Source organism: Podarcis melisellensis (assembly GCF_964234715.1).
Source record: "Podarcis melisellensis genome assembly, chromosome: 10".
Taxonomy (NCBI): Eukaryota; Metazoa; Chordata; class Lepidosauria; order Squamata; family Lacertidae; genus Podarcis; species Podarcis melisellensis.
Window position 1 is genome coordinate 19293679 of NC_138542.1, and position 22460 is coordinate 19316138.

Below are 22460 nucleotides of genomic sequence, written 5' to 3' on the forward strand. Positions count from 1 at the left end.
TGTGAACTGAGCTAGGCTGTCATGTTGCAGAAGCTCTTGGAATGCATGCTCACTTTGTTCTAGGAGAACACCTTGCCTGAAGAAGTTGAGTGTAAGCCTTGATTGACTCATATGCTGCTTCTGGCTTTAGATGGAACAGCTTCAGATTGTGTTGTCTCATATCGCTGCCTTGTCTGCCAATAGTGTAGTCCTGCCCTGTTGTTTGCTTCTATTTCTGTTTGTTGTTGACTGGTTGCTTCCCTGCAGTGGCTGCTTTTCATCTTCATATGGGAGCTTAGTGATTCTAGGAAGCGTTGTTTAACTTGCTAGTAGAACTGCTTTCACATTCTTCCACTGTTGTACTGAATTGCTGAGACAGCGATCCACTGAGTTTACTGTCCTTTGGAGGTTTGCAAAGGGCATGCCTATTGATTACAGTGATGGGAGATTTTTACTTAGGAGATTTTTACTTAGGAGCTTGCGAAATATATAGTTTGATTTCATACCAAAAATGAGTCGTTCTATTAAAACAAGAAAGGCATTAAATAAAACTACACTGTTACCTGGGGTTAAGTACTTAATTCGTTCCGGAGGTCCGTTCTTAACCTGAAACTGTTCTTAACCTGAAGCACTACTTTAGCTAATGGGGCCTCCCGCTGCCGCCGTGCCGCCGTAGCACAATTTCTGTTCTCATCCTGAAGCAAAGTTCTTAACCCAAGGTACTATTTATGGGTTAGTGGAATCTGTAACCTGAAGCGTATGTCACCCAAGGTACCACTGTACATGGTTAACAAAGGGTTGTCCTACTCAGAGTAGACGCGTTAAAGTTAATGCACCTAAGTTAGTAATATTTATTAATTTGAATAGGTCTTCTCTTGAGTAGGACTAGTGTTGGCTGCAACCCAAGATGTCTTGCAGCTTCCTTATCCTTTCTGAAGCTGGTACTGTGTTAGAAAGATTTCCTTCCCATCTCTATGCTTGAGAGAAGGTTGGAGGAAATCTTACTCAGCTCACACTTTACCTTTCCAAGCTAAGAGCTGGAGCACAGGGAGAGATGAAGTCCTGTAGCCATACTGGACCAATGCTGAGGCAATGGTGGACACAAATGCTGAGTGGCTACCAGAGCTACCTAGAATGTGTGTCACTCTGATTATTATTCCCGTGTTGCGGACCAGAGGTTGAGGACAGAAAGTTGCAGGAGGGCATTAGCTCAGTGGAAGACCGCATTTGTATAAGGAAGGTTGCAAGTTCCATCCCCAACATTTACAGGACCAGGAAACTCACCAAATCCTCATGAATAATACTGAGCTGAATGGGCCAATTGCTTGACTCTGAAAAAGGCAGCTTCCTATGTTGGTTTAAAAGTACCTAATTTCATGGCAGAGGTAAAATTCAGACAAATGATTTATGGCTTACACAGCCACTATGCTACGCCAGTTCTCAAAGCAAGTGAAAACTGGTTTGCATATAGAGCTGCAAATTAAACCAGCTCCAAGAAAAATGTTTTGAAAAATCATTTTCCGGAAGCAGGGAAGAGTTTCTTTTCTTTGCTTTGGCTGCCCCCTCGTGGGTCCTCGAAAGCTGTGTAGACTTTGCTGCATTGATTTGAACAGCGGTGGCAGCTAACCAAATAAAAAAGAATAAAGCTGAAATATTCAGTGATAAAAACATGATCTTGATAGCCCTCTCCTCTGTGCTGTTTTTTTATATCCTGGATGTTTTCTTCCTCTCGTTCGATTGAGATACACTAATGGTTGTTACTCATTAGAATGAAAATGTTTGAGGGAATATTCTATAACAGTTTTTGAATTAGTATTTTCCCTGAGCTTTTCAGAAATATGTAGAGAGCACAATCTTGATGATCTGGTGCTGTGATCCAGAGGACATTGTGTTCAACTGGTACATTTGTTCACATTTTGGCTTTGTCGTGAATTCACTTGGGCGGTCTTGGAAAAATTGCTTATTCCTCTTAGTCCCCCATCTGTTAAATGGGAGTAATAACCCACTTCACAGGGCTCGGTGAAGACAAATAAGAAAAGGATTTATCGGGAACTTTGCACAGGTTACGTGCCATGTACCTTGTAAAGCAATATCTAAAGAAAAAAATGCCTAACTAAAAGCTTCTTCATAGGTCTTCTTGTAATAGGGCTTTGCACCACACACTGAATTCTGCCTTCGTATATACCTCAACCACCTTGCAGTGTGTCAAAAGCTGGATTCAGTGCATTGAAGCAGAAGAACATGGCAAGTCTGCTACCCACTGGGAGCAAGTGGCCATTAAAACAGAGCCACTAATACACTATATAACAGCGAGAATCTACCTATATCAGGGGTCAGCAAACTTTTTCAGCAGGGGGCCGGTCCACTGACCCTCAGACCTTCTGGGAGGCTGGACTATATTTTGGAGGGGGGAAGGAATGAATTCCTATGCCCCACAAATAACCCAGAGATGCATTTTAAATAAAAGCTCACATTCTACTCATGTAAAAACACACTGATTCCTGGACTGTCCACAGGCAGGATTTAGAAAACACCAGGCAGGCCCCACAAATAACCCAGAGATACATGTTAAATAAAAGGACACATTCTACTCATGTAAAAACACGCTGATTCCCAGACTGTCCGCGGGCTGGATTTAGAAGGCGATTGGGCCGGATCCGGCCCCCGGTCCTTAGTTTGCCTGCCCATGACCTATATCATTGGAAAGATAACTAATGGTGATAGCAGTGACTTAAAGTCAAAGTAGACCTTGTATGGGAGTTCAATAATTGGAGCTCTTCAAATATTTTTCAAAAAGCAAGCACAGGTGAGATGTGAGATTTTTGTCTAGCCAATGGAGACGGTGGAATACAAATTACCCTCCTGAAGCAGTTACTATCCCCTAAGGAGAAAACACTTGATGCCTGTTTGATTTTTTCCCTCCATGCTTCAGCTGGACAGGGGATTTGCCTGGGAGAATAAGTGCTCCATGACCTCATCTAAATCACTTCCATTCCTTCCAGTGAATCAGTCATTCTAATCATGACAATGGTCGTGAATAACTGGGCAGATGTAGTAACCCACATAGGTAAGCCGTAAGGATCCCTAGATAAAAATATAAATGGAGATGGAGATGTTTATCCAATTTGCAGATGACTTTGTCTGCAAATTAACAGCGCTAGGCGAAAACTGACAAAAAAAATTTCAACAGAGATAAGTATAAAGTTCTGCATTTAGGTGCACCTGGCTTGACATCCATTTGTACATGTGAAAAGGACCCTAGGGCCTTAGCAGATCACAAGCTAAACAAGAGTCAGTAGTTCAGTGCAGCAGCTAAAGAGGCCACTGGATTTCTAGGCTGTGTGGACAGAAGTATAAAGCTCAGATTGAGAAAAATAATGGTACCACTCTGTTCTGCTTTGGTCAGATATCACACAAAGTACTGTGTGCAGTTCTGGGAACAAGAGTTTGCAGAGGATATCAACAAACTAGAACACATCCAGAGATGGGCAACAGAAAAACAGAGATAGTGATGGGCCTGAAGACCAAGTCCTATGATGAAAGATTAAATGTGTTGGGCATGTCTAGCCTGGAGAAGAGACAGCTATTAGGCAATCTAACCAGCTTCAAATATGAAAAGAGCTGTTATATAGAAAATGGAGCAGATTTGTTTTCTTCTGCTACATGGGGAAGGGCTCTGTTGGTTCAGATTACAAGAAAAAGCACGGGCTTAATGTAAGGAAGAGGTTACTGACAATATGAATGAAACAGACCATGGCCTTAGAAGGTGGTGGACTCTCCTTCATTAGGGTTTTTTATGAATCATCAGGAAGTTGGATTACATGACCTTTGAGATCCCTTCAAATTCTGTAATGCTATGATATAAAGAAGTCACTGAACTAGATCCATAAGGCTTCTCAAGCATTTACAGAGCAAAGTAAAAGATCCTGTAATTTAAAAAAGAAAGGCTTGTGAGTTTTATACACCAATAACCACATTAGATGGATTATGTGTGTTGTAACGTAATTAGGGACGCGGGTGGCGCTGTGGGTAAAACCTCAGTGCCTAGGACTTGCTGATCGTATGGTCGGCGGTTCGAATCCCTGCGGCGGGGTGAGCTCCCGTCTTTCGGTCCCAGCTCCTGCCCACCTAGCAGTTCGAAAGCACTCTTAAGTGCAAGTAGATAAATAGGTACCGCTTTATGGCAGGAAGGTAAACGGCATTTCCGTGTGCTGCCCTGGTGCTGGCTCGCCAGCTGCAGCTTCGTCACGCTGGCCATGTGACCCGGAAGTGACTTCGGACGGCGCTGGCTCACGGCCTCTTGAGCGAGATGAGCGCACAACCCTAGAGTCGGACACGACTGGCCCGTACGGGCAGGGGTACCTTTACCTTTACCTTTTAACGTAATTAGCATCAAGGCTACTTGGTTGTAAATGGTTCTGAATGGTCCATGGTAAATCAAGAGCCTTCTGCTCAAAGTGAAAATCAGAGGAACACTGTAAACCCAGTACACTTCAGCACCCCATTTAAAGACTTTCCCCCAAAGAGACAGAAATAAAAGATGCATGCTTAGTATTCCTATCAGATGGCAGTAGCTTTACATTTCTGGTCACATCCTGAAAGAGTAAGTTGAGGGTAATGAATACTGAACTTTTGGATAACCCACATGCCTATAAGACTGATGGAGAGCTTTCTTCATTGCTTCAAGATGGAAGAAATATTATCTTCCCACTTGCCCTGCCTTATTGTTAGAATGCCTTCTTCGGGGATCAACTATAACTATTAGCCTGTGAAAATACAAAATGAAGGGAGAGAGGAAAGTTCATCTCCTTCATTTTGTATTATAATAAAATAGCTATAGCTGATCTGAAGAAGAGCAATACTCGAGAAACATTGGGATTACCATACTTTATTCCATATTCTTTTAGGTGCATGCATATATATATATATTTGTTATGCACCTATGTGAATTTCCATATTTTCTTCTTTTTATCTTGTTATGCTGATTGGGGAGGGAAAAAAGGGCTCCAATAAATCTCTCAAGCACTTGTAGCACCAGGAGGCTCACTGATTTCAATTTGGATAGCTATGCATATAGCTGTCTATATAGGTACCAAAATTAGTTCTTGTTGCTAGAGCAGAACTGTACTGCCAGGAGTAAAATACAATCTAGTCTTCTGAGCCAAAAAAAATTCTGTTTCACCTGAGTAGCTTGAATTTAGCTAGAGTTTATCATACAGTTCACAGCATTGCAGAACTGAGACTATTACATTCTTGTTCCTACTTTAGGAGCTATTAAAAATATGCACATCCCGTGTTTCTGTCTCCCACTGCTGCAGTTTCTTATGTAGAATAATAACATCTTCGGTTCCTAAGGAGATTATTAACCCTGGCACAAAAGCCTAATTGGATAATTTATGGTTTTGCTTGAAGTATTTGTCTCCTTTGCTAATGCTCCCATAATAGAATGCTGTGTTCTCATTTTAATGCACATTGAAAATACTATTATATAGTAAGAGCAGGCATTGGAATGCTGTATAGGATGACGTTCAACAGATGCAGGTTTTTAGTTACAACATTGTAACTGAATGCCCGTATTTTAACAATACAGTTTTTATAAATTTCAGCTTACTCACTTGATGTATTTTAAATAGCTGTTTGTGTAATATATTCAGTGAGTGGCAGTCAATATGCCAATATGCAATGATACAAGATGTAATCTGCTTAATTCTTATGTTGAGTAGGAACCTTGAAAAACGTCAGGGGGTTTTGTCTGTTTTTGTTGAATAAATGTGCGTACGTACATCAGACCTTCTCTTCTTGCATTTCAGTGCCAAAGTGACAATTGAAGAACTCTCTCCCAAAAGAAATTCTGAAATGGCAAAGGACAACTGCTCTCTAGATCTTAGCATGGGTATATCACACAACTTGTACTGGCAGTGACTAATACATTGGACTTGTGTATTTCCACTGCCATATCGTATACGGGGGCATGAGACCCACAGGTGAAAGAACTGCAGGAATTAGTGTGCTTCATAAGCACACACAAACCCTGTAGCAAGCTTTGTGCAGATGCCCTTTTCGCATAGTTTCTCCATCCTTGCTGATCTCTAGTACAGTGGTACCTTGGTTTTCGAACAAAATGTGTTCGACTCCTGGAACCATTCAAAAACCAAAGTGCGGCTGCGGAAGCCGTGCTGGCTGTTCGGCTTCTGAAAATTGTTAGAAAACTGGAAATCGTTTGAGAACCGGCTTCTGGAAATCATTCGAAAACTGGAACACTCACTTCCGGGTTTTGATCGTTCGGGAGCCAATTTGTTGGGAGGCAAGGCATTCGGCTTCCAAGGTACCACTGTACTGTATGTTAAAGACAGAAGCAAAGTGGGCATAAATGCATAGGTACAAAACACCAGCTGGTATTGGAGAGATGCAGGAAAACAGCACACTAAGGCATGCTACCTATGCTCCTAAAAACAGAGTACCAAAATAACAAAGCACAATCCCCTTTCACCGCTGATTAAAGCACCTGGCTATCACATTTCCTATTCATAGCATGTGAAGGCTAAATCAAGAAAACAAGAGTTGAAAAAAAAATCAATAATATTGTCTTTTTGTTGATGTAGTATGGAGGCAAGAGGAGCTTGAGAATATCAACAGCACTCTCACTGGAGCCGAACGGAAGGCAGCTCTCTGTGGACTGTTAGAAAAAGAGGCCCAGCTGATTGCTACCATCGGGAGACACAAAATAAACGCATATGAGGAGAACACGCACCAAGCAATCCTGTCCTTCTTGGAAAAGGTCAGTGAGATAATTTCTGTCTGAACACTGAACGCACCCAGAGTTCAAAAACCTGAATTAACATTTACAAAGTAGCAGCAGACTGAAGAAAAGCACAGTAATTAACTTGACCAGTTGAAGATATGATTTGTGGGTTTCATGCATGTCTGGCAGTAAAATTGGCTCATTAGGTACAGTTATTAAAAGCCTTTTTATATACGCCTATAAAACTTGATGAGTGCTTCTTTTCACCTAAGCACAGAAAAACCACCACTTACATCTTAATTTACTTAATTGTGCCGTCTCATTGGAGATGATGAGTACCATGCCCTGTGCAACCCTCAATTAATGCTACATTAGAGGCACAAGGAACTCAGTGTATTACGGTAGTCTCATTCATACTTCCCTGAATGTACATTCTAAGAAGATTTGCATGGATGGGCCATTCTTAGAGTCTTGGAGGATCCAGCAGTTTGATGCCATCACAGGGAGATATGTGGTATTCCAGATTTTGTGAAGAGTAGCTATTAAGAGTGGTTGTTTGGGGTTTTTTGAAAGACTTGAAATCTGTTGAGTGATGCCAGGTCCTCCCTCATTAATTATGGTCACAATCTTGTTCTCTCATATGGACGGAAGAGTAGAGTGGCACCTTATGCCAATTCCCTCTGTCTTCTGATGATGCTCCCGTGCAGGGTGTATGGCTGTGCTGGGCACAGCAACATGCCAGGCAATTGATGGCATAGCCTTTCTAGGCCTCACTTTTTAAGCATCCTGTAGTCCACTCTTTTCTCCATGCTTGCATGCCTTGGTGAGGAGAGACGCCTGCAAGCCTGAGTCTCAGGGAGAATACTTTGGATACTTCAGGGTGAGGCACTGGAAGGTTTTAACTTGCCATGAACAGCTTGGCAGTGGTATTGGCATGCCCAGAGTGATATTAGCAGTGCGTGGAATAGAAAAGCTGTGCTGCAGTTCCTTGAGTGGATGTTGCTATCTGCACACTGAGAGAGAAGAATAGCAACCCGTCTTCCCCCTTGATCTGTTCTGCTGTATTCGGTATGCAAAAGCTTTTACCAGAATCCATCTGATTGTTTGGATGTGCGTCCATATGACTGCAGACTGTCTAAAGTGGCTTGAGTAGTGATATGATAAGCTGTGATATAAGTGCATGGAGCAGCAGTTGGAGGGCTGCTTTGCTATGGGTGCCCTGATCACCAGAAGCGAACAATCCCTATCCTGCCCCTTTCAAGGTGTTGTGCAAGTGGTCCTTGTAGTGGCTTAAGCTTAGAGCAGTGGCTTAGTAGACTGGTCAGTTTCTGTAAAAATTAGATGGCCATAGACCTCTTTCAATCAAACTGCTGACTTTATAGCTGGATTTCAAGTTTTACGTTGTTATCCTCCATAGTGCTCTACTGATGCAAGCCTTATCCAGCAGTTGTATCCTTCAAAGAGCAGCTGCATCACTCAAAATATGGCCTGAAAACAGGAGGGTTTAATTTCTACTCTGTTCTTATAATTCTGGTTTTGCAAACCAGAAGGGTGGTTTCATCATACTTCACCATACATTTTAGACATAATAAGAATAGGACTTCAAAGGTAGGCAATATCTAATTCATCTCTCCTTTTGAATAAAATAAGATAACCATGAGAATAGTGTAGTGGATAAGCAAAGTTGGCCAATTTATCATATGTCAGAATGGTCCCCCCCCCCCCACAATAAATATGTTAAGTTTACTTACCCACCACCAGATGTCACTAGCAGCCACTATAGTAGAAATAAATGTGGAGGTTTTGAAATTTCAGTATGTACAGCAACACTTCATTTCTCGCCTTTAATGTCAGGTATAGGTGAAGGTATGATGGCTTAGGAAATGCCTTTTGAAGGAAAATGGATATTGAAGAGCAATGTGAAGGAGTGGAGCACTAGAGTAAAGAATAATAACAATTCAGCCACCATTCAGCTGTTGTGTTGTTATTGTTGTTGTTCCAAACTCCACTGGAAGTGCATATGGTGAAAAGCAGATTTTCAATCTGGACGGATTATCATGGAGGCTCTGAACGAACTAGTGCCTCCATGTACTGAAATTTGTACAGTTTCTGCTGCTCAAAAACGGGCTGCAGGTACAGTCACACAAATCATGGTGGGCATATATACAGTCCCTACGTTTTAGTGGTGATTCATGATTCTGGCATTTCCACATGTTCCTAGCTGATGGCCCAGCGCCAGCCTGCTTCTAGGAGATTAGGGATGAAACAACTACTTAACAAGGCTTCAAGGCTAGCAACTGGACCTTGGTACACATTTATTATAGAAGTGAATTCAGCGAGATATTTCATAGAGATAAGAGAAGCAGAAAAAGGAAGTAGCTTTTGGAAATGAAGACTAGTAAGAAGGGGGAGGGATTGGCAGCTACTTGGTTTGGAGAAAAGAGCAAAATGACCCTAATTGTGCAAGCCCTAGACAAATAAGAGGTAAGTGGCTCTACTCTTGGTACTGTAGTATTCTTGGCTTAAGCACGGGAATTACTTCCCTGATACTGGTTTTGAATTTTTTGTGGATCTTCTCCTTCTTGAAAAAAGCCACTTGATTTGGAATGATGCTTTTAGATAACCATTTTCAGTTTCAATGCAGAAATAAAATTTGCTGAAAAGAATTCTGACCTCCCCTCCTTGAATCAAATGTCCCCTCTGACCATGACTTAGGCTTTAGGCACCAAAGAGACTTCCTTGACAAAATTGTTCCATTGTGGTCTTTAAGACCAACTGAAGTCACCAATTTGGATCAAATGTGAATGTGTTGAACAGATATGATGCATGCATGATGTAGACATTAAGGCCAACATCACAATTTACAATTTTTTAAATTTATTTTATATCCACCCTACCTCCAAATAGTAGGAATGTAGCTACATGTGAAGGGATTTAAAATGAGATCTTGGCTGTCATTGGAAAGAGGAAAAAGGGGGTAGTAGGTTATCCACTTTCTGCCAATTTAATATACAGAAATCCCCTACCTCCACAAGCTATTCAATCTCCATGACAGTTGAGAGAATCCTGACAGCTGCTCTAGTAAATGTATGTACTCTGGAAATGAAATGCTTTGGGGCAGTAGTAGGAGAACTGATCTTCCTTCTTGCACTAGCTATTCAATTGAGATCCTGTCCTAAATAGCATCCTCACTAGCCTGAACAAATGGTCAGCTTTGCTAATAGCACCAGATATTTACTCAAAATATTGGTTCATAGAAGTTTTGCTGTTTCCTTCCCTGTTTGTCTTTATTCTCTGCAGTTCTTCATTGCATCTCCTCCTGTCTCTCCCTGCGCAAGTTGTATTCCCCACCCCACCCCCTGGCAACACTCTGTGCAGCTTTCATGTGGTGGCAACTGGAATGCAGTTTACAATAGACCTGCTCTCTGAAGCAATTTAGATAACAGGATTATTGTAATTTCCATGTTGCAGCCAGCCAACTAAAAAAAGCAGAAGACAGCTGGCAAGAGAAAACTGGAGATTCAGAATTTCTTGCACCAGTTTTGAGCATATATCTAAAAAAGCCCAAAAACAGAATTTGAGTATGGATAAAAGGCCTTGAGGGGACACATTCTTTGGCAAAGAATGAACACATTTTATTTAGAAAATTATATGTTCTTATCATAACTTATGAAAATGTGGAGTGAGACCCTTCGTTATACATTATACATTTAGTTTACTATATAAATTAAAATGGCTACACCTCCAGTTTTTATCTAAATTTAACAGAAGCTAAAATGAATAGTAGCTTGTCTCCAAAGAACTCTGGGCAGAGTTCAGCTGCATGTTGGGGTTTTCCATCTATGCATCCCCATTCCATCGTCTTCTGTTGAAAATCTGTCTCTGAAGGTCAAGGAAACCTTTTCACACACTGCTGTTCAGTCCATATGGCTCCTCACCTCAGAGGAGCTAGTAGAAATTGGAGGTCTCTACTTAGCTTAAGGGACGCAGGTGGCGCTGTGGGTTAAACCACAGAGCCTAGGACTTGCCGATCAGAAGGTCTGCGGTTCGAATCCGGAAGCTGTCTGAGGACAAACGCCAGCTCCCTCGGCCAATAAAGCGAGACGAGCGCCGCAACCCCAGAGTCGGTCACGACTGGACCTAATGGTCAGGGGTCCCTTTACCTTTACCTTAGCTGAGAAGAAGCACCTACTGCTTACCCTAGGATCTCTTTTGAGCAAAACCATCATGTTCTTATTTGTGGGTTCTATCCAATGCTTGAATTACTGAGAGTAGACCCATTGAGGTTAGTAGCCATAACTAACTTAAGTCCATTAATTTAAGCGAGTCTACTCTGACACAGGTGGTACTGTAGTCTAAACCACCGAACTTCTTGGGCTTGCCGATTGGAAGGGCGGCGGTTCAAATCCCTGAAATGGGGTGAGCTCCTGTTGGTCTGTCCCAGCTTCTGCCAACCTAGCAGTTCAAAAGCATGCCAGTGCAAGTAGATAAATAGGTACCGCTGTAGCAGGAAGATAAATGGCGTTTCTGTGTGCTCTAGCTTCCGTCACGGTGTTATGTGTGCCAGTAGTGGTTTAGTCATGCTGGCCACATGACCTGTCTGTGGACAAACGCCAGCTCCCTTGGCCTGAAGCGAGATGAGCGCTGCAACCCCATAGTCGCCTTTGACTGGACTTAACCGTCCAGGGGTCCTTTACCTTTTTACCTTTTACTCTGAGTAGAATGTAGTTGGATACAAGCCTATGGTTTGTTTAAAAATAAATAAATCTTAAGCTAGGAGAGCAAGAGGACACTTGCTTAGCTGAATAAGCTAAAACTAGTTGTGTATTCAAACAAAAAACTCATCTGTTAGCATTGGCTTTCAAAAAACCAAAACCCGACTTACTAAAATACAGGCTTAGAACTTAAGCTTTATGGTCCTATATGAAGGATTTGTTTTATCATGCATGCATGGGAAAACAAATTAATAAACCTTTAGTTATGCTAGAGCAACAATCCTCTGTTTCCGATTTTGCTGGAGTTTGCTAGCTCTAATTGAAAGATTTAGAACTTCATAATTTAGACAAGCCTGTTTCCTGTTGGATTTTTTAATCAGTTTTGGCTGCAACCCGTCAGTTCCAATTATCAGCCCTTCATTTAATTATAGAACTAAGCCTGCTAAGAATCTGTCAAATTCTCATTTATGAACTCTTATTTTCTTTTATTTCCCTTTTTTGTGCTTACATAACTTGAAAAAATGGATGAATGCTAACACTCTACAGATTTGTGCTTCCAAGAGGAAACTGGCTGAGCATTTGAGTTTTGTACAGAGAAGAGCTTAACTGAGAATATTACTTCTTGGGTTCGGAATAGCACATAGCATAATCAGCTTTGGAGTGTTTTTTTTAAGGTCCTTTTTAAAGGACCTGAATGGTCAGGGAAGAAGGGGTGGACTGATGAAGGCAGGTGAGAGATTGTTTGGGAGTATATGTAGTTTGTTGGTAGAGCACCTGATTTCATGCAGAAAGTCTTTGGTCCAGTCCCTGGCATGTACAGGTAGAGCCAGGTAAGTCCCTTGTCCCCAAACCCTGAAAACCCACTGCAAGTCAGTGTGGATAATATTCGGCTAGATAGACCCAACCATCTGACAGCTCTTTGTGTTGCTAAGAGTGTGAGAACAAGGAGCAAGCTCTTGAGCTAATCTGGATCATTTGAAGCTTTTTGAGTGGGCAGGGGAAAGGGAGAGAGAATATTGCCACAAGCTAGGATTGGAAATCTCCCCCTACCTACCCATCCTTGCTCAGTTATTCATGCCAGCCTTGGTCTTTGCTGGGAGGTAAAGGCTAGCCCTGGGCTGAGGATTTAGTCACACAGACAAGGGGCTCATTTCTAGGCTTAGGTCCATGCTTTAAAGCTCTTTTATTGAAGAACAACAGGATATTTCAATGCCATCATCATCACAGAGGTGTCTGTGGAGGGGATATATTGATTGAAAATGTCTAGCCAAGCAGATCAGTAATTGGGTTCCTATTTGATGAGCCAACATGACAGTGATGTGGGATTCAGGATTGGAGTGATCATTCTGTGATATCAGGGCAGTGGACAAAGCTGTATTGTGACTTGTGAATATATGTTTTAATATATCTCTTTTTAAGCTCTGTGTCCAAGCACTTCTTTTTCTTTTGCCACAGTGCTTTCCTCACGAAAACCTGCTCTTTGCCACTGAATTGCAGCAAACAGCAATCCACAGAATTGCTGTTTGTTCCGATTCAGTGTTAAAGAGCAGGTTTTCTTGGGGAAAGTGGGGCCAGGGGGAACGCACCCTGGCATAGAGCTTGAAAGCATGGACCTGTAGCTAAAAAGCTCATGGCAAGAGGTAAGTATGGATGGGCTCCTAGAAAAGGAGCATCAAAATTGGGTCATAGGTCTGAGGCTAATATGTGTGGCATTTTTGTCAAACTCTAGACAGCCAGATTCTGAAATCTGGCGGGAGCTGACTGTCAGTCCAAGGGGCGAGAAAAGGGCTTTTTATCCAAAGCCAGCAGGGTTCAAGAACGAACCTTTCCCGTGCATGACATCATCAAGCTTGCACAGCGACGGAAAAAGGACCCAACTTCTGGCTGAAAAGGAATCTATCCTCAAAAAGGATATTGCAGAGCTGAAAAAGGTTTAGAAAGGTTTAGAAAAATGGCAGTATATTCCGGTGGATGGAGCAATTCACTCCCCTGTGATGGGGGGAAAGTTTATCTCCCTCGCTCATAGTACTAGGACACCCAGTAAACTTGGGGGCATCCAATGAAGCTGTATATTTGGGACAGATAGAAAATTCTTTCTTCACACAGCACATGGCTAAACTGTGGAGTTGGCTCCCAGAAGAGGTGGCAAGGGCCACCAACTTGAATGGCTTTAAAAGGGAATTGTGGACAATAAGGCTGTTAGTTGAAGGCAGCATCCCTCTGGATACCAGTCTCTGGGAATCACACTCAAGAGCATTATTGTCCTCAGGTTCTGCTTTCAGGCATCTGGTTGGTCACTGTGAGAACAGGATGCTGGACTTAGATGTGCCTTTGGCCTGAACCTGCAGGGATGCTCTGGTGTTCTTATGGTTATTTGCTCTCCGTTGACTTCCGTTATCTAATGAAGGATCTTTCATCTACCATCACAACCCCTTCTGCTAAAAGAAGGGCTGTGGCTTCAACAGCAGTAAGGCAGACAGAAATTCAGCAGGTACTGTATAAAGTTTTCATCACACTCATAGAATTCCCAGACTCCCAGTGTGGCTTGAGAAACCCAGCCAGGTGGGCAGGGCATAAATAATAAAGTTGTTGTTGTTGTTATAAATAATAAAGTTGCTGTAATAAATAATAAAATGCTGTTGTTATTGTTGTTACATTGTTCAAAGATGAACGAATTGTTTCCATATTTTGAGAATATTGGTGGCAGTCCTGATGTTCGTTCATCTCCATGCATTAGCAGAGTTTATTATGGCGTAATACTGGTTTTTAGTTGTACTCTGACAGCAACCAGTAAATTACCAAGGAAGCTATTGTGTATGGAATGAACAGTCTCTCCCCTCCCCCCACTTCTAATTATTGTTTATCTGGTTTTGTGTTTGTTAGGAAACCTCAATTTGGCAACAAATCTACTGAAATGGACAGGAAAATGTCTCGTTTCAGATAGTTGCACATTTCTTGGGACAGCGGCAGTTCTTATTAGCAGGGCGTCAGATTTGTAGACTCTGTAAGCTTCCTTTGGTCACATTGTAAAGCATTGTCCTCGATTCCTTTCTCCCTTCTAACTCGGCGATTCAAAATGTTTCTCAAGTGTGCAGCCCCCAAAAAGTGGAAAGCATTTGATGGCAAAGTTACCGAGATGGATACGCAGTTCACGCTGCGGGCCAGGGAGCTGCTCGAAATCTACCGCAGCATTAGTATGAAAGACCTTCCGCAGGATGAACGGCTGGATGTGCTGCTAACGCTGAAGCACACGGTGAAGGTATCTCTCTCTCTCAAGCTTTTAAAGAAGCCCTACTGAGATCACACACAGCACACTGTCAATTACGGATGGTTTGCAAGGGCTTAAGGGGTCCCTGCTTTCATCTTTCGACACCAGGGTGCCCACTATATACCGATACTTTTACATTAGCTAAGAAGTGTAAAACCGAAGTCCTAAGCACACTTGAACGTAGCGGGACTTCTCAATCAACCTGTATAGGAGGATTTATTTGCTGCATTAATGTATCCCCGTATTGCCAAGGCAGTTTACAGTTCAAAATATGCCTGAGCTCAATCCCAAACAGCCAGGAAGGAAAATCCCTTTGATTTCAGGAAGCATCGGAGCCAAACTGTACCACACACTGTTCAGTTATTTACAAGTAAATATCGCATGTCTGTCCAATTTACTTTAAGAACCTGGTGTGGTGTAAGGACCTTTAACCCTCTTATTCATGCACACTCTCATAGAGTCATAGAACACAGGTGTGTTAAATAAGTCATATAGTAATAATAATATTTTATTATTTATACCCCGCCCATCTGGCTGAGTTTCCCCAGCCAGTCTGGGCGGCTTCCAATCAAGTGTTAAAAACAATACAGCATTAAATATTAAAAACTTCCCTAAACAGGGCTGCCTTCAGATGTCTTTTAAAGATAGGATAGCTGCTGAAGGGAGGGTGTTCCACAGGGCGGGTGCCACTACCGAGAAGGCCCTCTGTCTGGTTCCCTGTAACCTCACTTCTTGCAATGAGGGAACTGCCAGAAGGCCCTCGGTGCTGGAACTCAGTGTCTGGGCTGAGCGATGGGGGTGGAGACGCTCCTCCAGGTATACAGGACCAAGGCCGTTTAGGGCTTTAAAGGTCAGTACCAGCACTTTGAATTGTGCTCGGAAACGTCCTGGGAGCCAATGCAGATCTCTCAGGACCGGTGCTCTATCAGCTGAGCTATCCCAGAGCTAGCAAGCACACACATGCACTCTCTCACACACACACATACACTGTAGTACCAGTCTGGTCTGGGCAGGACTGTGCTTGATACTGCATTGGGGGAAAGAGCTCTTATTCACTCCAGTCAGTGAACACTTTCTATATATAAACATAGCATAAAATTGATCTGGACAGACAGTTATTTAAAGACAGTGAGATAGGTGTGTGGATACACGATTCCCATTTCCCAAAAAGCTAAGCTTTAAGAAGCCTTGGAGCATTTGCTCTCTCATAATTGACAGGCAATCGGTGTAAGGAATTAAGAAATGATGTGCATGTGATTTGCTAAGCATCTTGCTTGCCTTTGCAGGAACATGACTCTAAACTCACACATGAGATAGTGGAATTGATTGACAGAGAAGCAGACCTCATGATGAGGGGAGTGAAGGAATGTAACTTAGACGGGCTCAGACAAAGAATATGTACATTATTTCTTCAGTATATCAAAACACCACTTTTTAATCCAGAGGTTGCTCGACATCTCAAGGTATTTTGTTCCTTTTCTTCTCTGTTACAGTTGTTTCTTGGCATGCAGCTAAGTAAAACTACTTGCTAAAGAGTCCATAGTCTACCCAGAGGCAGTTGAATTTCTGCATAATGGAGAGAGGAATGGTTTCTTTTTCCTTATTCAATTATTCAACTGAAGACGTTTTGAGAAGGCTGTGCTGTGTATATGAATGAAACCCAGGTATCGCTTCTAAACAGCAGGACAACGGATGCTAACTTGCCCCTAGTTAATAGGAAGAGATCAACATGGAAAGCGGTAAAACAAACTGATAACAGTGGCTAAGAGTATGAGCTGGGAAGTCAAGCTCAAGTTGCACTTTAGACACATAGTCATTAAATTGCCTTAGTCAAGTCATTATTTTCGCAGTCTCTGCCTTCCTTTTATCATATGAGGATAATAATACTGCCAAGGCTGTATGGCTCAAGCATGTTGAGCGATAAATGTTAGTGTTGCCATTGTCACTGAGCTTGAACTTAATTCGCTTGAGATCTCAGGTTCCATAAAAAGGTAAGGTGAACATGTTTACAAAATTTAAGGTGCCTTGCTGAAATCATTCAGATGGCACTCATTTTTATATATCATTTTGATGGAGATGTCACCATTCTCTGGTGATTATGACATAGAACAAGTAACTTTCTGCTGATACAGGCAGATTGGTTTTAGGCCAGAGGCATTTTCCCCCAGCCAGCATCATGAAACTAGAATGGAGAAATGTTGAACAGGGTTATTGGCTACAGCTTTATTTCTCCCCCAAAATTTGGGCTTCTGAGTCATTACATCTGGAGACCAAGGCTATAGGATAGCTATGTTTGGATTTAATACACCTTGGCAGGAATGCCAGGCTCAGAAATAACATTTAAAGCAGTTTTAAGAACATTAGTGGCAACCAGACAAACCAAACTAATTACTTACTTAGTATGCTGGAAGAGCTGCTCATTTGGCACTGAAAATGCCAGACAGGTTTGAGTGCATGAAACCACATTGGAAAGAAATGGGTGCTTCTCTTTCTTATTTAACTTTATTGCACAAAACACACATGAGAGTAGCGTTCTAACCATCTGATAATTTGTATGTGTTTAAAACTGTTTTAAATAAAGTATTTTAAAGTGTTTTTGTCGAAGCAACTGAATGCTAGCTGGAGGGTGGGTTTTATCAGCTTTGCAGCTGATAATTTCTATGTTTTGTAAAAGGTTGAAGGCACTGAAAGTGAAAGGGCACACATATAAAACTGAAAAATGAAAAATATTTCCTCAAAACAAACGCCTGTTGTTATTGGCAAATAAAGAGAAGGACCATAACTAAAATGTGCACTTACTGCTTCTTCAAAATCGTTATGGCAATTAAAAGGAGATCATTCTATATAATTTTTGTAGTAGGTTGCATTGGCAATAAAGGAATAAAGAGATAAAAATAAAATAAATGACTAAACAATGGTTTCTGAAGCCTTTAGTGTTTCCGCCTTCATCTCTTGCTCTGCATCATCTCAAAAACACAACCACAGTAGTCCATATGGACAATTTCATTCTTCTCAAAGTGTTTTTATATAATTTAGCAGAATATTTAGCCCTTTAAACCCCTCCTCACATATCAAACTTCAAAAATATGTTCATAATCACTCGGTTTACTGTATATAATGGGGAAACAGATTGCATTTGACAGGCCGCATGCTGTGCTGCAGCATAATTGTTTTGCGGATATATATTTCTTCAATTTCAAAGGTTTCTATGCATACAGTTGTCAGCGACTCCTGTACTTTGGGACGAGATCTGTGGGCCAGGCTAATGACTGAATGTGGAAAATACTGTTATCGTTCATTAGCTGATCTGTTTTCATTGCAGGTTCCACCTGATCCAATGAGGCTTTACCACAACATCCACTTTTGCCTTGGTTGCAAAAGGTACCTGCCCTCTACGGATTTTGCCATATCTGCTAGTTCCCACACTGTTGGTCGTTGTCGTCTGTGCTGCAAGCTGGATAATGAGGCTCGCCAGAGGGAAGCCTTCTTGAAATACAAACGTATGCTCCGAAATCTCCGAGAATCAGAATTGAATTATAAGGACGGTGCTAAGATTGCCTTCATCTTACAGGTATGCAGAGGACAGAGAATAGTGATGTTAAAGATAATATTTTCAGACAGCACAAAATGGAACAGAGTTTTATATTGTGCTGGCTGTAAGTAGTGGCAGAGCACAGAGGCTTTTACATTACACGAAACTTTCCTTTTCGTTTTGTTTCTTACCTTGATGATAAATCAATTCCTGCCAGTGGCCCGTTTGCAGTTCCCAACCCTTTTGTGACACCAGTTGTGCTATTTCTGCTTCACATATAGACTTGCCTTTGCTTCCACACGTGGGCATGCTACCAAATCCAAGCCTAAACCCAATCAGAGTAGACAGAGATGAACATTTGTGGAAATCTTGAGTCATGGAGATTTTGTATGGTGTGTGTGTGTGTTTTGTTTCCAGAGGCGTTTTGGAGAAAAATACTCATCAAATATGATCTTACTTTGCTACTTTAAGAACGTGAAAGACAACTTAGCAGCACATAAAATTGTATTGTTCTATGTAGTCCTAGAACAGGGATTTTTTGGGTGAGGACATGTCATGCTCCTTCTGGGACAGTTTGCCCACCTTTGGTCCTCACCCAGCACTCAGCTCTCACCTGCGGCTCCTAGAAACATCAGCCACACCCCAGGAAACAGCTTTGACTGGCCAGCTGAACCAGGTGAGGGTAGCCAATGGGTCTCAAACTGTGAGTTAGGGACTTCCTCTACATGCAAAGACAGATTCTGGTGGATTGAGTGGACAAAACCAAGAGTGGGTCCAATGGTCAAGAAGGCGGTTTCTGCACATGCTTTAGAGGGAAGTGGGGGGCAGATGGGACTTGTCAACTTGGGAAGGTAGCCCATCTAGGAGAAGGAAACCGCTGACCCTAAACCTCCGCTGCCTTGTGGGATATCTTCAGGAGAAATCTGGAGAAGAGTCCCGTAGATGATTGGATGGCACCTTGTACACTTCCTTCTGGCAACTCCTACAGCCAGGCTTGTGTCAAGCATATTGCTCTGCTTTCCTTTGGCTGAGGGGTGGGGGTGGGGGGTCTTGTTGTCTAGGCAGCCCAGAACCTCCATATATGCTGCCCGGGCTTGTGTCCCAGGGAGGTCACTTTGATGGTGCCGACACAGCAGTTTGACTTCACCCTGGGGTCACACTCCCTTGTCTCTTGAGTGTGATGGCCTGGGAATCCGATTCAGAGGCTGAACCGGAGGAATCCCAGCCTGCACAGGAGTCCCCGCCTCCAGGGCCGGCTGAACTGGGGCAGGGCCTTGATTCTGAAGTGCCTGCACCTGTGCCGGATCCTCAGGAGATGGGCTCCAGAGGTGGTTGAGGACTCAGTGCCTACAGGTGAGTCTCCCCCTGGGCCCAGTAACCCTTCGGCCTCTCCTGAACTGCAGAGGCTCAGGGAAGAGAGGCGAAGGGATCTGGTTTCACCCAGGAGGAGTGCTCGTCTTAAGGCCAGGAGAGGCGGGTCTCCTGGGGGCCGGGACCGCCCTTGGCCTCAGAGAAGATCTCAGTCAGCCCGGTCCCAGGTTGCGGGAGCAACGTCGTTGTTGAGTACCTGTTCCTGCCCGGACCCAGACCTGACCCTCCAGTGTTCCTGTCCCCGCCCGGCTTCCTGCTTAAGACCTCGCCCCGCTCCTTGTGAACTGTTTCCAGGCTAGTGACCCAGGACCGGACTTTGACTACGCCAATGGTAACCTTCCCTCCAGGGCCAGCACATTGAGACAGACAGATGCCAGCAACAACAGTTCTGAAATAAAACAGCATAACTGCTGTTGTTTTATTAAAACAATAGCTACAAATATAGGGTTGTGTTCAGTTGTATCCCTTACCTTACAGAATGTTCTTTTTTTCCAATGGAGGCTTCCATGCATGGAAGGGAGAGGTCAATTTTTTTATTTTATTTTTTACAAATTCCTCCTTTCTCTTGCATCTCCCCATGCCATGTCCCATTCTGATCCAAAGGGTCCCTCGACCCTCTGGAGCAGAGTTTGGATGGGTGGGGGCAGCAGTGGGGTGGATAATTCCTCCCCCACTTCACAGAAGCAACAGCTGGACCAAAAAGCCTTTCATGAGCAGAGGGACACAATCGGATGCAATCTAGTGCCACTGTTGGAATTTGAGCTGCATCCTACCTTACTTAAGTATGATGTTCTACCAAATCCAGTATGATACAGTCGTACCTTGGCTCCTGAATGCCTTGCGAGTCGAATGTTTTGGCTCCCGAACACTGCATACCCAGAAGTTCTTTGGAACCTGAACGTTCTCATGTGGCTTCCACAGCTTCCAGTTGGCTGCAGGAGCTTCCTGCAGCCATTTGGAAGCTGGGCCTTGGTTTCCAAACGTTTTGGAAGTTGAACGGACTTCTGGAATGGATTCCACTCTACTTCTAAGGTACCACTGTATTCTGTCTGCATCACCCACTCAGAAGAAAAGTGAACAGTAAGCAAGGGAAGGGGGTTTATAGAAGTGGATGAGACATGCTTCACTTTGCCTGTGTTACTTCTTACTCTGCCGCTGCCAAAACCTGCCTCACATTTCTGACAAGCTGCTCAGTTCCTCTGCCATGCCACACTCAGCTGCTGCCTGAGAGTGAAACTTGTTTGCACAGGCACTGACAGAACTCGTTAAATTTCCTATCACCCCAAACCTTTATTGTGGTGGCACCTACATTTTGGAGCAGCCTCCCAGTACGTTTCAGGCTCGTCTTTTAGGTTTCCTTTTACAACAAGCCTTTTCAGTGAATATTTTTATCCCAGTCCTCATTTGTATTGGACTTGATTTTTGTTTTGATATATGTTTTTATGGTTAAATTGCTTGGGGACGTTTTACAGGAAGCAGATTCATAAATGAAATAAAAAATTAAAAAACATCTCAGCATAATCTGCAAAAGAGCATGTTTCTTAAGATGAATTTTTAATTTACTCCCAAGTTTTCAGTTTCTCCACTTCAGGCCTCAGGAGGAAAATGAGGGAAAAGGAAGGGATTCTGTTATCCCCCTCCCCTTTGCCTTCACATCTCTAGGCTCTCTTTGCATTAGTATCATATTACCAGGCCACTATGAGGCTTTCCCTTCCTTTCTGCATTCGCCTTTCTTGTTCTCCTATTATCTCAGTTCTGCTTGGCAATTCTGGATCCCAAAACCACTGAGGCCAGCTTTACACAATGCAGCAGACTTTACAGAACATTATAAGACTGAGTGTCAATGGCACTTTTTTTTTTAATGCTTCTACTATACGGGGGTACTGTACGGGACGCGGGTGGCGCTGTGGGTTAAACCACAGAGCCTAGGACTTGCCGATCAGAGGGTCGGCGGTTCGAATCCCCGTGACGGGGTGAGCTCCCGCCAACCTAGCAGTTCGAAAGCACGTCAAGGTGCAAGTAGATAAATAGATACCCCTCCGGCGGGAAGGTAAACGGCATTTAAGTGCGCTGCTCTGGTTCGCCAGAAGTGGCTTAGTCATACTGGCCACATGACTCAGAAGCTGTACGCCGGCACCATATTGTCAGAAGGGCAATTTTTATGGTCTGGTCAAAATATAAAGACTTATTGGAGAGTAAAACTCCGAGGTGGCTCTCACCGATGGAGGCCAAAGCACGTAAAAGACTCAATATGGAGGCCCACTGGCCTAAATATTGGGAAATAATTGAAAAAATTGGAGATAAATGGAGGTTGCAGAGTATGGAAAAGTTAAAAAACAAGGTGCGAGATTGGTTGCATTATGCCCAAATTCAGGAAGTTTTTAAAGCGGACAAAAAAGTGGGTTTTCAGGAGGAAAAATCGAAACTAGAGACAGAGTTGCTTGAGCCAAAATCTAAGCTAATTTCGAGAATGTACAACTTGCTGCTTAAATGGAATACACAGGATGAGATTGTTAAATCCTCCATGATAAAGTGGGCGCAGGACTTGGGGCATAACATTATGTTTGAAGACTGGGAAAGGTTATGGAACACCGGAATGAAATTCACGGCATGTAGTGCCTTGAAGGAAAATATTATGAAAATGACATACCGGTGGTACATGACCCCAGTCAAGCTTGCAAAGATATATCACCTGTCTGATAATAAATGTTGGAAATGTAAAGAAGAGGAAGGGACATTTCTACACCTCTGGTGGACCTGCCCAAAGGTGAAGGCCTTCTGGGAGATGATACATAATGAACTAAAAAAGGTGCTTAGATTTACCGTACCCAAGAAACCGGAGGCCTTCCTCCT

At 42.9% G+C, this 22460-nt stretch overlaps 1 protein-coding gene across 1 annotated transcript in view; it reads left to right on the forward strand.

Moving 5' to 3' along the window:
* IQUB (IQ motif and ubiquitin domain containing) overlaps positions 1–22460 on the forward strand; it is a 34728-nt gene that overhangs the window by 7348 nt on the left and 4920 nt on the right. Inside the window, exons 8-11 of the mRNA XM_081928834.1 lie at positions 6582–6757; positions 14525–14695; positions 15991–16167; positions 18027–18275. Of these exons, the coding sequence (XP_081784960.1) occupies positions 6582–6757; positions 14525–14695; positions 15991–16167; positions 18027–18275 (773 nt within the window). The remainder of the gene's footprint in view (positions 1–6581; positions 6758–14524; positions 14696–15990; positions 16168–18026; positions 18276–22460) is intronic.